General features: G+C 35.1%; 1 protein-coding gene and 1 long non-coding RNA gene across 53 annotated transcripts in view; one reads left to right on the top strand and one right to left on the bottom strand.

The window, feature by feature from the left end:
• Nucleotides 1-13,668, bottom strand: part of LOC127520007 (NACHT, LRR and PYD domains-containing protein 12-like) — a 125,655-nt gene that overhangs the window by 40,369 nt on the left and 71,618 nt on the right. For 26 of the 50 annotated variants that reach the window (XM_051907881.1, XM_051907806.1, XM_051907841.1 and 23 more), the window contains one exon: nucleotides 10,489-10,601. The exons of 16 other annotated variants lie outside the window; for them this stretch is intronic. In XM_051907881.1, the coding sequence (XP_051763841.1) occupies nucleotides 10,489-10,601 (113 nt within the window). Of the gene's footprint in view, nucleotides 1-9,674; nucleotides 9,704-10,488; nucleotides 10,602-13,668 lie in introns of all 50 variants that reach the window. 8 more of the 50 variants (XM_051907847.1, XM_051907745.1, XM_051907865.1 and 5 more) reach the window with 2 other exon arrangements.
• LOC127520210 (uncharacterized) overlaps nucleotides 1-13,668 on the top strand; it is an 84,210-nt gene that overhangs the window by 39,038 nt on the left and 31,504 nt on the right. The gene's annotated exons all lie outside the window — the stretch shown is intronic.

The raw sequence follows: 13,668 nt of genomic DNA, 5'->3' as shown, positions 1-13,668 counted from the left end.
TTTCAGCGCGGATTTACCAATAAAGAAATTTTTATTTTACTGGAGGAGACACATAAAGATTAGTCTCCGGACATATGCATTATGCAGGAATATGCATATAGCATGTTTCCACGGTAACCTTGTACATGAGTATCATTGTTTCGTTTCAAGGAGAAAAAACAGCTTTTACTGCCATCTAGTGGGCTTAATATTAAAACACCAATACCTATCATGTTTCATCAACTTTGTAACTTTGCAACTCAAGTCTGGTGGCTCCATAAAAGGGGGCATTCAAGGGTAAAATCATGCAATTCTGCAAATACAGTGTAAGTATTTGGTGAATAAAAGTTGTTTTTAACAGAATGGATACACTAATGAATTTGACACAATAATAACAATATAATAGTAATAATAATAAGAATCAGCTGTGGCGGAGGCGCAATAAAACAGACGAAGCTGAAGTGGCACATTTTCTACACCAACAGCTTCAGACATCAGAACGGCAGCACGGCTATCGTTGGATGTACAAGAAATGTTGGATGTCCGGAATTGTTACAGACAGAGAAACTGTCAGTTAATTGCGAGAAGAAGAAAAAAAGTCAGAACTCTGAGATATAAACTCGCAATTGCGAGAAAAAAAAGTCAGAATTGCGAGTTTATGTCTCAGAATTCTGACTTTATATCACGCAATTGCGACTTTATTTCTCGCAGTTCTGACTTTATATCACGCAATTGTGAGATATAAACTCGCAATTGCGAGAGATAAAAAGTCAGAATTCTGAGATAAAAAGTCGCAATTACTCTTTTTATTTTTTTATTTAGTGGCGGAAACGGGCTTCCATATAAAGCCCCCCGTGGTGAAAATCAAGTTTTAATGTTGTTTATATGTCTATGTGCAAATTCATCAGTCAGCACCATTGCTGAGTATTTTGCGTTTTAAGGTATGAAATTATTGACTACAGGGGGATTTTAACTTACTCATCATAACCACTGATTGGCAAATTAGAGAACCATCAATCCATCATTTCACTAAACCATCCACCAACTCTCTTACACTCCTTCTCAAAACAAAGCCTGTTTTATATTTTCCATCTGATTTGGATTGTCCACCACAGACATGGAAATGTTTGACTCAGTTTTCACTACATCAGACCACAGAGACACACAGGAATGAATTAAATTCATGAGCACAACACTGCGTTTCAAAAGGCTTTAATGACTCGTACAGAATAAGATTTGTTGTCTAAACTAAGTATATAAATGTAGAAGAAAAGCAGGGCGTGTCAAAGTTCAGGATTCAGATCAGGAGGTCTAAAACTCAGGGTTGTGGACAGTCAGCGAAGTAAACAGAGGCCTTTGCATTGACACACTCTGGCTGGTAGATCAACGAGATCCTGTCAAAGGAAAGTGCCAAATATTATGCTTTGAAAGAACCAAGACTGAATGCTTTTTAGAAAAGAAATTATCCATAGTGGCTATTGTAGAGACCTCTATATCAGTTTAACATTCTTGCATGTTTTCCATTAACTCATTAAACAGTTTTAGGTTTCATTCACTTACATTTTATGGATGTGTTTAGCAGTTTCGGGGTCAGGAATCACTGCAGTCCTGTTAAAGTCAGATGAACAGTTTCAGAACACTTGCACTCAACTGCCTTACGAGGATTCACTACTAAATCATTTCTATGTGGAATAAATGTTAACACGATATTCTATATAAACAAAATTAATAATAATTCAAACGTCTACAAACACATTACAAGAATAATGTATATTTTTTTGTATTATAGCTTAGCTAATTTACTACACTAGAAATTAAGATTCACTGCGAAAATACCTTCATACTATAATAGCATTTTCTGTAATTTGTGTACTATTGTGTGTACAATTTTACTCACATTTTATTTATAAGGACCTCAAGCAGCTCTGAAAAAGAAAAAAATCACATTAATATAAACCTGTTCACACACACACACACGCACACACACACACACACACACACACACACACACACACACACACACTTCTATATTATATATATATATAGACCTATATATATCTCATGAAGTAATTCTGTGAAATATTATTTAAAATACATATTTCTATATTTTAAAATGTAATCTATTCCTGTGATCAAAGCTGAATTTTCAGCATCATTACTCCAGTCTTTAGTGTCACATGATTTGCTTCTCAAAAAATATTTCTTATTATTATAAATGTTGAAAATAGTTGTGCTGCTTCATACTATTGTGGAAAGCGTGATCATTCCCCATTTCCTCATCGGATTCTTTGTAGAGCTTTTTGTTTGTTTGTTTCAAATAGAGATCAAGATTCTCCCACGAGTCTGAACAGACAAACTACACAAAAAAACATAATTTACAAGAGGTTCTGACAAAATGTTAAAGCTGCAGTCTGTAACGTTTTTTGAGTTCAAAATTTACAAAAATTACATAATGAGCGAGTACATCATGAATCCATTTTCCAAACCGTGTTTTTGTCTTATCCTGAATCACTACGGTACACCTATAATAAGTGTTTATATTCGGACTATCATGGGTCGGGTCGGCACCGCTGTGGAGTAAAAGTACCTGCGTGACTCGTCATAGACATAAACACAGAGAAGTAGCTCCGGCTACAATGTTCTTCCACAAGACCGATGCAGTTCTGTTTATTATCCGCTAGAGCGTCGAAAGTTACGGACTGCAGCTTTAATTGCTGTAGTTTTTATTTAAAACGTTTAACCCTTGTGCATCAAAAAAAAAGTTACACATAGGTGCAAAATGGACAAAAATGTCCATGTCCAAAAACTGTCATAAAAATATGATTTATTAATATTTTTTTCCACTTTCACTGATGTCAATTTTTTAACCAGCATCTGTTCTATCCATAGATACCAAACATTCATTAATTTTAAGAACTGTAACCCTTTAAATGCTGGTTTGTTTACATAATGCCATAGGTGTTTTTTTATGAAAAAAATAAAAATAGTAGTTTATTTTCATAAACTAAATGCTAAGCAGAATTTTTTTTCTTTGCTTATTAGATTCTTGGGTGTGTCAATGAAGAACAACAACATTAATTTTGAGGCATTTATATTTTTTATGTAGTGTTAGATTTTTTACAAAAACTAACACTTAGGTCCATAATGGACAAAAATGTCCATGCCAAAAAACTGTCATAGAAATATTATATATTAATATTTTTTTCCACTTTCACTGACTGTTTTTTTTATCAGCATCTCTTCTATTCATAATTACCAAACATTCATTCATTTTCAGAATTTTAATGCTTTACAAATCGGTTTCTTTACACCCTCAGCTTCTAATGCACCTGTGTGCTCACTGTCAGTGGGCAACACTAGCTTCAGAGCTTCCTCTGCTGAGTAACGTCTCTTCAAACAATGAAATGATCAACCCCTCAAGCACCACATATTTATAGGTTTGGCTGTGAGGACACTTGTGTGAACTCAAACTTTGTATAAAATCTACCAGACTAAACAATCAGCATTTTCTTGTGGTGAAAACTAAAACAATGTGTTTAGGGGCTTCTGAACTTCTACTTCAAATTCAAGCATACCTTTTATCTCCGTACAAAAACAATAACAAGTGAAAAAGTGCAATCAAGGGTTAAGATGCGTGTTTGGTCGAAAAAGAAAAACCTCAAAGCTCATTAACCTTCTTTTTCATAGTTTTCACATGGCCCTATGACCCTGCCACGGGTGCGACTCATATTTACTCATATATACTCATAGATTTTTGATTGCCAGTACAATATAATTTCTTTCAAACTAATTACACACATTACATTTTCAGTTCATCCTTACCAACATACCCACACAATTATAGCTGCATTATTTTTCAAATTGACTCTATAATATGCATAAGCAGAAAACACAAATAAAGCAAGTATTTCTTTTATATGCCAAATTGGAAAATATGGCACAATCTAGTAAAAAATGGTAAAAATGTCAAATTTGAAGCCTTGCCGATAGAATGAACGCCTATTTGCAAATATTGTATCATTTTATAGTCAAATGGCCCTGGGTTAAAAAATTGCAGTTTTAATGGGTTTCAATGTGGACATTTTTGTCTTTAAGGTCCTGAGTGTGAGTATTTTTTGTACGGAGGGTAAAATTGATTTTTTGAAGGAAATGAGGGTAAAATATTAAAATTCCAATAAAAATAAACACCTGAGCCAAAATTCATGTAGTTGGCATTAACAAAGGCACACTTATAACAAAAAACAAAACTGAAATGGACAAAAATGTCCATAAGGTTGCACAAGGGTTAATTAATAGGGATGAATTGTTTAAAAAAAATAGTTTGAATGAATGATTCAATGACTCACCCATAAATAGGCCTACTTCACTTGTTTTATTACTGGATGAATTGCATTTGTCATTGAATCATTCATTCATGAGATTCGTTCAGAAACAAATACGCTTTTTAACAGTCACTTAACAGTCTCCACCAACTGGTGTAACGATGTAATCGACACAAGCTTTAAAGCTACTTTCAAAAGGTGATTTGCTCTATTTTGATGGCTTCCGCTGACATCAGTGTTTATATCCAATAAACTTTTATACCAGTACTTCTGTGATAATTTGAATATTCGAAAATAATGATACTGTGTGGTTGAAAAGAAAGTGTGAAGCTGTTTAATACCGAATCATGACAACTACTCTCTCTGGATCAGCAGCAGCGCAAACACAGATCTTAATGTTTTGGTGTGATTTTGTCAAATGTTTAAATCTGGTCGAATCATTGCCATTGGGAATGAGATTTTTTTAACGATTAATCATGCAGCTCCAATTCTTTAATGAATAAAAAGTTCAAAAGAAAAACATTTATTTTAAAGCCCCCCTGTGGTGAAAATTAAGTTTTTTTAATGTTGTTTATATGTCTATCTGGTGTTTTTAACATGCTTTAAGACAAACCATGTGCAAATTCATCAGTCAACACCATTGCTGAGTATTTTCTCTTTAAAACGGCAGTGAACCAAAGACAGTCTCAAACCCGCTGTGTTTCTGATGTCACAAACTACCTTGTAACCAATCATGTCAACGTGCCGGCGGGCTTTAGCATATCATTAACTGACCGCGCAAGGGAGTCTCAAAAGAAGGTTAACTCGGTATATTTTTCTGTTGATATGGAAAAAAAATCGGGTAGATTTAGCAATATGGTGGGTGTATGATGCATATTACAATGTTATATATATATATATATATATACCTTTCTCCACTGACGTTCTGAGTTGTTCAAAGCATTTCTAAGGATACTGATTGTTAGAAGGCAGCTGTCCGACTCATGAATCCGAACATGATTTGTGTAACATTACACGTTATTAGCTGTTTGATAATGTTGCCAAGCAAAACGCTAATCATATTAATTATCATTATGTGTCTGACGTTGTAAAAGTTATACCATTGTGAGCGTTTACCTCAGTAAGTTGACTGAGTGGATCTCTTGAGCTTGTGTGAGTAAGTGGAGGCGGGGCTAATTATCATATTCATAGATTCGCGTATAATAAATGAGGCAAGGGTGTAGAGTTACATTCAAGCTATTTTAAGGCATTAAGAATTTTTTTTTTTTACAGGAAAAAAAGTTTAAATATGTAATTTTGGTGACTAAAGATGAGTTTTAACGGATAAAATTATTGACTACAGAGGGACTTTAAATATAGATCTTTTGTAACATAATAAATGTCTTTACTGTGAATTTTGATAAATTTAAAGCATCCGTGTTGAATAAAAGCGAGTACTCACTGTCGCAGGTCAGTCCGCAGAGGTTCAGTGAATGACGTTGAGTGGAGTTGCATACCAAGCCGTACAGGGTCCAGAACTCATTTTTGTCCTCGCCACTTTCCAAGTGGGGTTTAGGGGTGACTTTAGCGGAGGGGCGGCCTTTCTTGGCAGACCTGCCCTTGCTAGAACCTTGACTTTCATGTGGCTTTTCTGGCTCAATGATCGTCTTAAAGGAACACTCCACTTTTTTTGAAAATAGGCTCATTTTCCAACTCCAATAATCACGAGGATAGAAAGCAGAGACTGAAAAGAGCTCTTGCCACAGATATTCTTGTTATAACATGTTACGTTAAAATACCAAGTTACGTTATTCTCATGATGTCTGAAAATAAAACATGAAAGAAAAATTGACAGCTCATTCAGTCAAACTGACAGATAAGCTTTATTTGTAGGGCAACCTTATGATTTGAAACGATTCGTTTCAGTCTTTTTAAATGGAAGTTCCCCAAGCCGGAAGTGCAACCCATAATTGGAAACGCAGTAGGCTAGTCAGGAATAAGGTGGATTGGCTTCAAGAGAAACTGGGGGAGGTTGTCGCTTGTCTGAAACCTCATCACTGATTGTTAGGGTTTAGTGTAGTGCCTCTAAACTTTCTGCTGATCTTGTGATACTGCAGCTTTTGCTCCAGCAGTGTCACGACAATCAGACCATTTGAAGAATTAAAAACATGCTGGACAATAAGTTTTTAACTACAGTATCAATCAGACACACACTGACATCAAGAATCAGCATATGAATCTCAGCAATGGTGACAATCAACAAAAAGCTTCATGCTGCAGTGCATTATTATATTAGTTTGACTGTTTGCTAAGATTGTGTAGCCTATAGGCCCTATTTGAGAATATGAACAATTAACACTTTGTTTTTCCTGCCATTCAATTACTATTCACTTGTAAATATACAAACATCTAAAATTCTGTGAAGCCATTCTGTTACGGCGAGCAAATATCATTGACTTTTATGTGTAAGACACAATCTAATTAGCCTAATTTATATTTTTAAATATTTTTAATGACCACAGAGTGTCAGAACCTCGGTTTAACGCCTCATCCAAATGATGGTGCTTTTTGATAGTATAGTGTCCCCGTCACTGCTGAGGCGTTAGGAACCACACAGACCACAGGGTGAGCGCCCCCTGCTGGCCTCACTAACACCTCTTTCAGCAGCAACCTAGGCCCTGTTTACACCTGGTATTAAGATGCGTTTTGGTCCATTGGATTACAAGTGGACGAGGGAGACATATACCCATTTACACCTTGTTTTAAGTCTCTTTTGTCCACTTTCGACCACTTCTGTCCTGATTTCTTCGAAGTAAATGTATGTTTTTTTCAGATCCTTAGATCTAATGGATGAAATAAGCTCACGCAAATTACATATGACCGTGAAAGGAGACAGAGAGAAACAGAGAGCAGCAGGTTTCGTTTCTGCTCTGACAGTCTTGACACCACGCTGAACGCTGTGAGTGTGTGTTAGAAATCAGGAATGGTGAAGAACATTGTGCTTTGTATGTTTTTCATCTTTTTAAACCAAACTTGGGTCTTCAGCCGACAAAGTTTAAATCCCGTCTAGTTAGCCCGCTTCCCATAATGTTTACGCATTAAGTCAGTAGGTGGAGAGTTTGCGGCCTTTTGTGGCTGTTTGAACTAGGGTTGCAAATGGGTGGAAAGTTTCCGGTAAATGTCCGGAAACTTTCCACGGGAACTTAACCTGAGGAATTTTGGAAATATTCCAATTTGGAAACTTACGGGAATTGGGAATTTACGGGAATTTATGAGAATTTATGGGAATTAATTGGAAATTTTGGGAAATTTATATAAATGTATAATATTTATATAAAATGTATCATATACAAACATAAATATAAACATTTTGTTTGGTCATAACATGAAATTTCTTTTTCGCATTCAATTAATTCTAATTTAATAAATGTTTAAAATATTTTTATTGAAACAGTTATGTTATTTATTTCAGTGTCACATGATCCTTCAGAAATCATTCTAATATGCTGATTTGATACTCAGTTATTGTCAATGGTGGAAACAGTTGTGCTGCTGAATATTTTTTTGGAACCTGTGATACTTTTTTCAGGATTCATTGATGAATAAAAAGTTAAAAAGAACAGCATTTATTCAAAACAGAAATCTTTTCTAACAATATCACGTTAATATCACTTTTTTTATCAATTTCACACATCCTTGCTGAATAAAAGTATTAATTTCTTTCAAAAAAAAAAAATGACTGACCCCAAAATTTTGACTGGTAGTGTATATTGTTACAACAGATTTCTATTTTAAATAAATGCTGTTCTTTACATTTTTATTCATCAAAGAATCCTGAAAAAAAGTATCGCAAGTTATAAAAAATATTAAGCAGCACAACTGTTTCCAACATTGATAACGGAGTATCAAATCAGCATATTAGAATGATTTCTGAAGGATCATGTGACACTGAAGACTGGAGTAATGATGCTGAAAATTCAGCATTGCATCACAGAAATAAATGATATTTTAATGTATATTAAAATAGAAAACCATTATTTTAAATTGTGGTTATATTTCACAATATTACAGTTTTTTCTATATTTTTGATCAAATGTGTATGTTATGGACTGGGGGAATGCACAGTGCATGCAGGGGGTGTGGCCTCAATAGCTCTGCAGTAAGTAATGTGCTGTGTGAACGTCAGGGTAAAAACTGAAATTGCATTAAATCTGGTTGTTTTAACCAAAATTATGCCGCAAGATGTTTTTTTCAACTAAATTTAAGTACCCTGTTATAGGCTAATCTGCAATTTTGCAAATTCCCTGTTTTTGCCCATATGTTCCCGTTAATTCCCATGGAAAGTTTCCAGCTTTGAAAATTCCCGGAATTTTGCAACCCCAGTTTGAACACATTCGACCAAATGAGCTTTTCTACTATGAACATAATCCAGACAAATGGGTTTTCAACTACATGTGGAAGTGGTCGAAGGTGGACAAGCTCAAAACGTTTTACACCCCATTTATACCAGTATTTAACGTCATCCACTTGTGATCCGATCGACCTAAACACATCCGAATACCAGGTGGAAACAGGCCCTTAGTTTTCCCAGGTGGTCTCCCATCCACGTACAAACCAGTCTCAGCCCCGCTTAGCTTCAGTGGGCAACCAGTCTTGGCATACAGGGTGATATGGCTGCTGGCATATGAAGAGATATAGGCCAACTTGTGGTGATGTGATCATGTGATGACACAAATATGCACTTTAATCACAACCTTTTGCCTTTCACACACACCACAAAAAAATAATAATGAGACAACGGCAAATGTCCTCTTCAGATTTCAGCTTTAATCAAATGTCAGGAAGACATTAAAAACCATCATCATTAAATCCTATAAAACATCAAAGTCCCTGAAACACAGATTAAACTCAGCTGAAGATCACTGTACTGTTGATGTAGTGATTGTGTTGAGCTGCTCTCTTCACTGAGATGGATGATAAAAAAAACAATTCACAAATGCATGAATGAGAGGAAGACTTTATTAGATTTTTTACAAAAAAATCATGTACATTTATATACAGTAAAGTCCAGGAAAGGTCACGTGACTTCAGTGTTGATGATGATGTCTCTATAGTGGCTCCATATTCACCATAATCCATAGCTGTCAGTAAAATAAAACACAGACAGTAACATGTGCATTACTGCTGACACATCTGTTCAGAGGATCGACAAGGTCAAATTATTTTATTATATTATATGAATCAATACTTACAGCAGTGTCTCCAGTTTATAATGTGGATCATCTTTTAAAGCAGAGAGACTCTTCAAACTTGCATCTCCAACGTTATTCCCTTTCAGACCCAGTTCTCTGAGGTGTGAGTTTGATCTCAGAGCTGAAGTCAGAGCAGCACAACCTTCATCTGTGATATTACACTGACTCAACCTGCAGAACAACGACACAATCTCTCAGTTCAACTTAGAAAATGTGCAGAGCGGTACAAAAGATGTATGGATGACTAAGTAAACCTCAGTCGACTCGCTTTAGTCTAGAAAATGATCATCTTGAAATATTATTAACAATATAAAGGTTATTCTTGTTTACTTCATAAAATTTGGTAAAGATTTAAAAGCAAAAAGACACACGTGAACCACGAGCTGAAGAGACACATTTTAAAACTATACTAAAAGACCTGGGGACACTTGATATTCAACAATGTTTTTGATCTGTCTAGATTGACACTATTGTATGCGAACAGAACTGAGCTGGACGATTACGTCACTGTTTTCTCCAGTGCTGATATATAGATAAATTACCTAAATTAATAACTACTGATTTTTACAACAGAATGAATCAAAACTGAATTTAAGCTGGACAATGACCATTTTCTTTAAAAGCTGCTGTGCAGCCAAAATTATTTACCAGTTATCACTGTAAAGCTGCTTTGACACAATCTGCATTGTAAAAAGCACTATATAAATAAAGGTGACTTGACTTGACCTTTTACTTGCTAAAAAACCTATAATCTATCAATCAGACAACAGAAGTAGTAGATTGTGTGTAACAGGTTTTTGATCATGTTGATAATTTAGATCAAATATGATACAATAGGAATTAAAGGCTTAAAATAACATTATTCTTGTTTCACTTAAGATTAAAGTATGATCTTACCACAGTTTCTCCAGTTTACAGTGAGGATCCTTCAGTCCATCAGAGAGGCAGCGTCAGACCTCCATCTCCTATTATATTCCCAGACAGATTCAGTTCTCTGAGGTGTGAGTTTGATCTCAGAGCTGAAGCCAGAGCAGCACAACCTTCAGCTGTGATATTACAATCAAACAACCTGCAGAACAACAACACAATCTCTCAGTTCAGCAGAAACTACACAACCACAGAGAGACTGAGATATTAAATACTAAATCTGTGTGGGTTTAATGTTTTTATTACTTTTTGTTTACTTTTTGCTTTATTGTGTGTTAAATGTAAATCACGATGGGAAAAATATAAGGATAATAATCCCTTAAAATAGTATTATTCTTGTTCAAATTAAGACCAAGTTCAAGACACCAAGATCAGTTTCTGAGTGGACTTCATCAACAGTTGTAGTGATTACAGTGGTTACATCAGCCACAACATTCAAATGTACACATGATCACAGAGCAAAAACAACATCATAATATTGCTGAAAAATAATAATCGTAAATAAAAATTCTCTAAAGTCTAATGCTAACAGGATGAGTGAATAGCTGTTGGCGCTCTGCCTTTATAAAGCAGCACCAAACGGCAATTACACTGAATCGTTCTTCTTCAGATTCTTGACTTGTCGTTGTCTGAACAAGCCCAACATAGAAGTCGCTATAGAAAAGCACCTCTTCAGCGGACGGAAACACAAGCTGCTTTTGTGAACGGCGCGCGCTCCACTGCTGTACGCGTTCCTGTGAGAAGACGTGACGTACAAGAGGCTGAGCTTGTGAGGCGCTAAAAACTGTCAAATACTGTTATTTATATTTATTAACGCTGTTATATATTGTTCATCCAAAGCATCACTGAAATATTTACTTTTTTTGTTTATTTATTTAAATAATAATAAAAAAACGGATCTATTATTTTCTCTTCCTGTTATATTTTTCAATGATTCAATCAATGACATTACAAAGTGAAAATAATGCAGGTGTTTTTCATTGCACGTTTTTCAATTTAAAAAAATCTTTCTGTTTTTATAATTTTAGTGAAATTTTTTGGTAGTCAGCGTGTGCGTGTGTGTGTGTGTGTGTGTGTGTGTGTGTGTGTGTGAGAGGAGTGTAACGGTACACAAAAATGACGGTTCGGTACGTACCTCGTTATTGAAGTCACGGTTCGGTACAGATTCGGTACAGCAGGAGGGAGAAAACTAAAATTGCTTTTTTCTATTTATTAATCTGGTTTACTAAATAAACTGTGTCTCTGTCTTTAAATAAATTCAGTTACAGTTTGACCCATTTCAGAGGCGTCCAAAATCAGAATTTAAAATGGACTGAATAAAGCTCTCTACAAACTTGATGTGTGATGCAACATTCATTGTTTATTATATTTCACAATATCCTCTTTCACACACTATTATTGTTTAAATATCTATTTTTTCATAATTAATTGTTCTTTTTCAAAAAGCTGTTTTTTCATAATAATATGCTGCATTTACGAATGATGCCTATTTGATGATCGTGTATTTCCAAAACACGATTTTCCCAAAGATTCTTTTCATAATAATAGAGGACATTTCACAAATGCCAATCAACAGACAGTGGGCGGGTGCTTGGCGCTAATAGGTTGAAGTTGAAGAGCAGACAGACATGACAAATCGATCTTCCTGTGGTTGGTGACATTAGTCACGGGATGCTTCACCCTGGTATAGTTTTTTTTTAATCCTCATTAATATCAAAGATGTTCATCAATGATTGTATATCAAGAGCAGGGACACGTTTGTGTGCATTTTGTTTTGTGATTTTACCGGAAAGAATAGACCCTCCGCAACGGCATTAAAGGGATAGACTGAAGCGCGCGCTCGTCTGTGTGAAGACTGTGCACGAGCCAAAATAGAGCGTTCCGCCACTGATAACAGCGGCAACGAACAGCATGAATCAAAAACAACACATTCCTGCTCCAGATCGCCTGTTTTTTTTTTTTGTTTTTTTTTTTTTTACACAAATTAATGTCAACTGGATCTGTTTCATTTGCATTAGGTATATCCGTACAGCGAGATTAAAAAAAAAAAAAAAAAAAAGGGACAATATCGACTCTGGCAAAATGTGGTGGGGATCATAGACATTAATATAAAAAATGTTTATTATAATGTCTATGGTGGGGACATCACAAAAAAAAGATATTTAAACAATAATAGTATGTGAAAGAGGATATTGTGAAATATATATTTTTTTAATGTGAGACTCGGACGCAACAACCCAAACCTGTAGAATCAAAAATTAAAGAGACAATTTTCAGTTTGTGAATTATTCAAAAGAAAAGGAAACTGAAAGTCTGAAGTCAATTTACATTTGGTTCATTTTGATGGTGGGAATTGAACAAAGAGCTGCAAAGCTTTAACGTTTACACGCACCTCCTCATTCTTATTGCAACAACTTTTTATCTCTTTCTCATCAAACAGCCAGACTAACGAATGGCTCGACACAAACCATTGTGAGGCCCATATGTAGAGATTGAATATTCTCAACTCAACTCGATTTTTATTTATAAAGCACTTTCAAAACCATCAGAATGGACCGAAGTGCTGTCCATAAATACTAAATAACTCTAATATTCATACAAACATAAAATAACAACAAAACATAACATCAAGAGAATCATGCAACCAATCACTCACAATTCACCGACCTACCTGACCTACCGTGGGATGGTTAGGAGGAGCATAGTCTGAGAGAAATTTTTAAAATCCTGTGAAACTAAGTTCACCTTCTTTAAGACTGGTTCAATAACAGCATGCTTAAACCCTAATGGTACAGTGCCATAAAATAAACTACTGTTAATAATCGATAATACACTGGGACTAATAGTTTCTACCACCTCCTTAAACAATCGGGATGGGAGAATGTCATAAAGAGAGGTAGTCGGCTTTAAATGCAATATTATATTTTCCAACTGAGCTAATGTAATCGATTCAAATTTACTCAAATGAGACGGATTTTTTTTATCAGCTACAACATTCCCTACTGGCACAATATCCGACCCAATAAGATTAACCTTGTCAATAAAAAACATTTAAAAAAACTCTCACACAGATCCTTAGACGGAGTAGGGGAAAAATTAATAGACAGACTCAACACTTTATCTATGGTTGAAAACAATACCTTCGGGTTATTTGAATTATGTGATATAATTCATGAAAAATGTGAAGATCTAGCGGCTTAGTTTGATAG

This window comes from Ctenopharyngodon idella, chromosome 1 (assembly GCF_019924925.1).
Source record: "Ctenopharyngodon idella isolate HZGC_01 chromosome 1, HZGC01, whole genome shotgun sequence".
Classification (NCBI taxonomy): Eukaryota; Metazoa; Chordata; class Actinopteri; order Cypriniformes; family Xenocyprididae; genus Ctenopharyngodon; species Ctenopharyngodon idella.
This window is presented reverse-complemented; position numbering and strand designations above follow the sequence as displayed.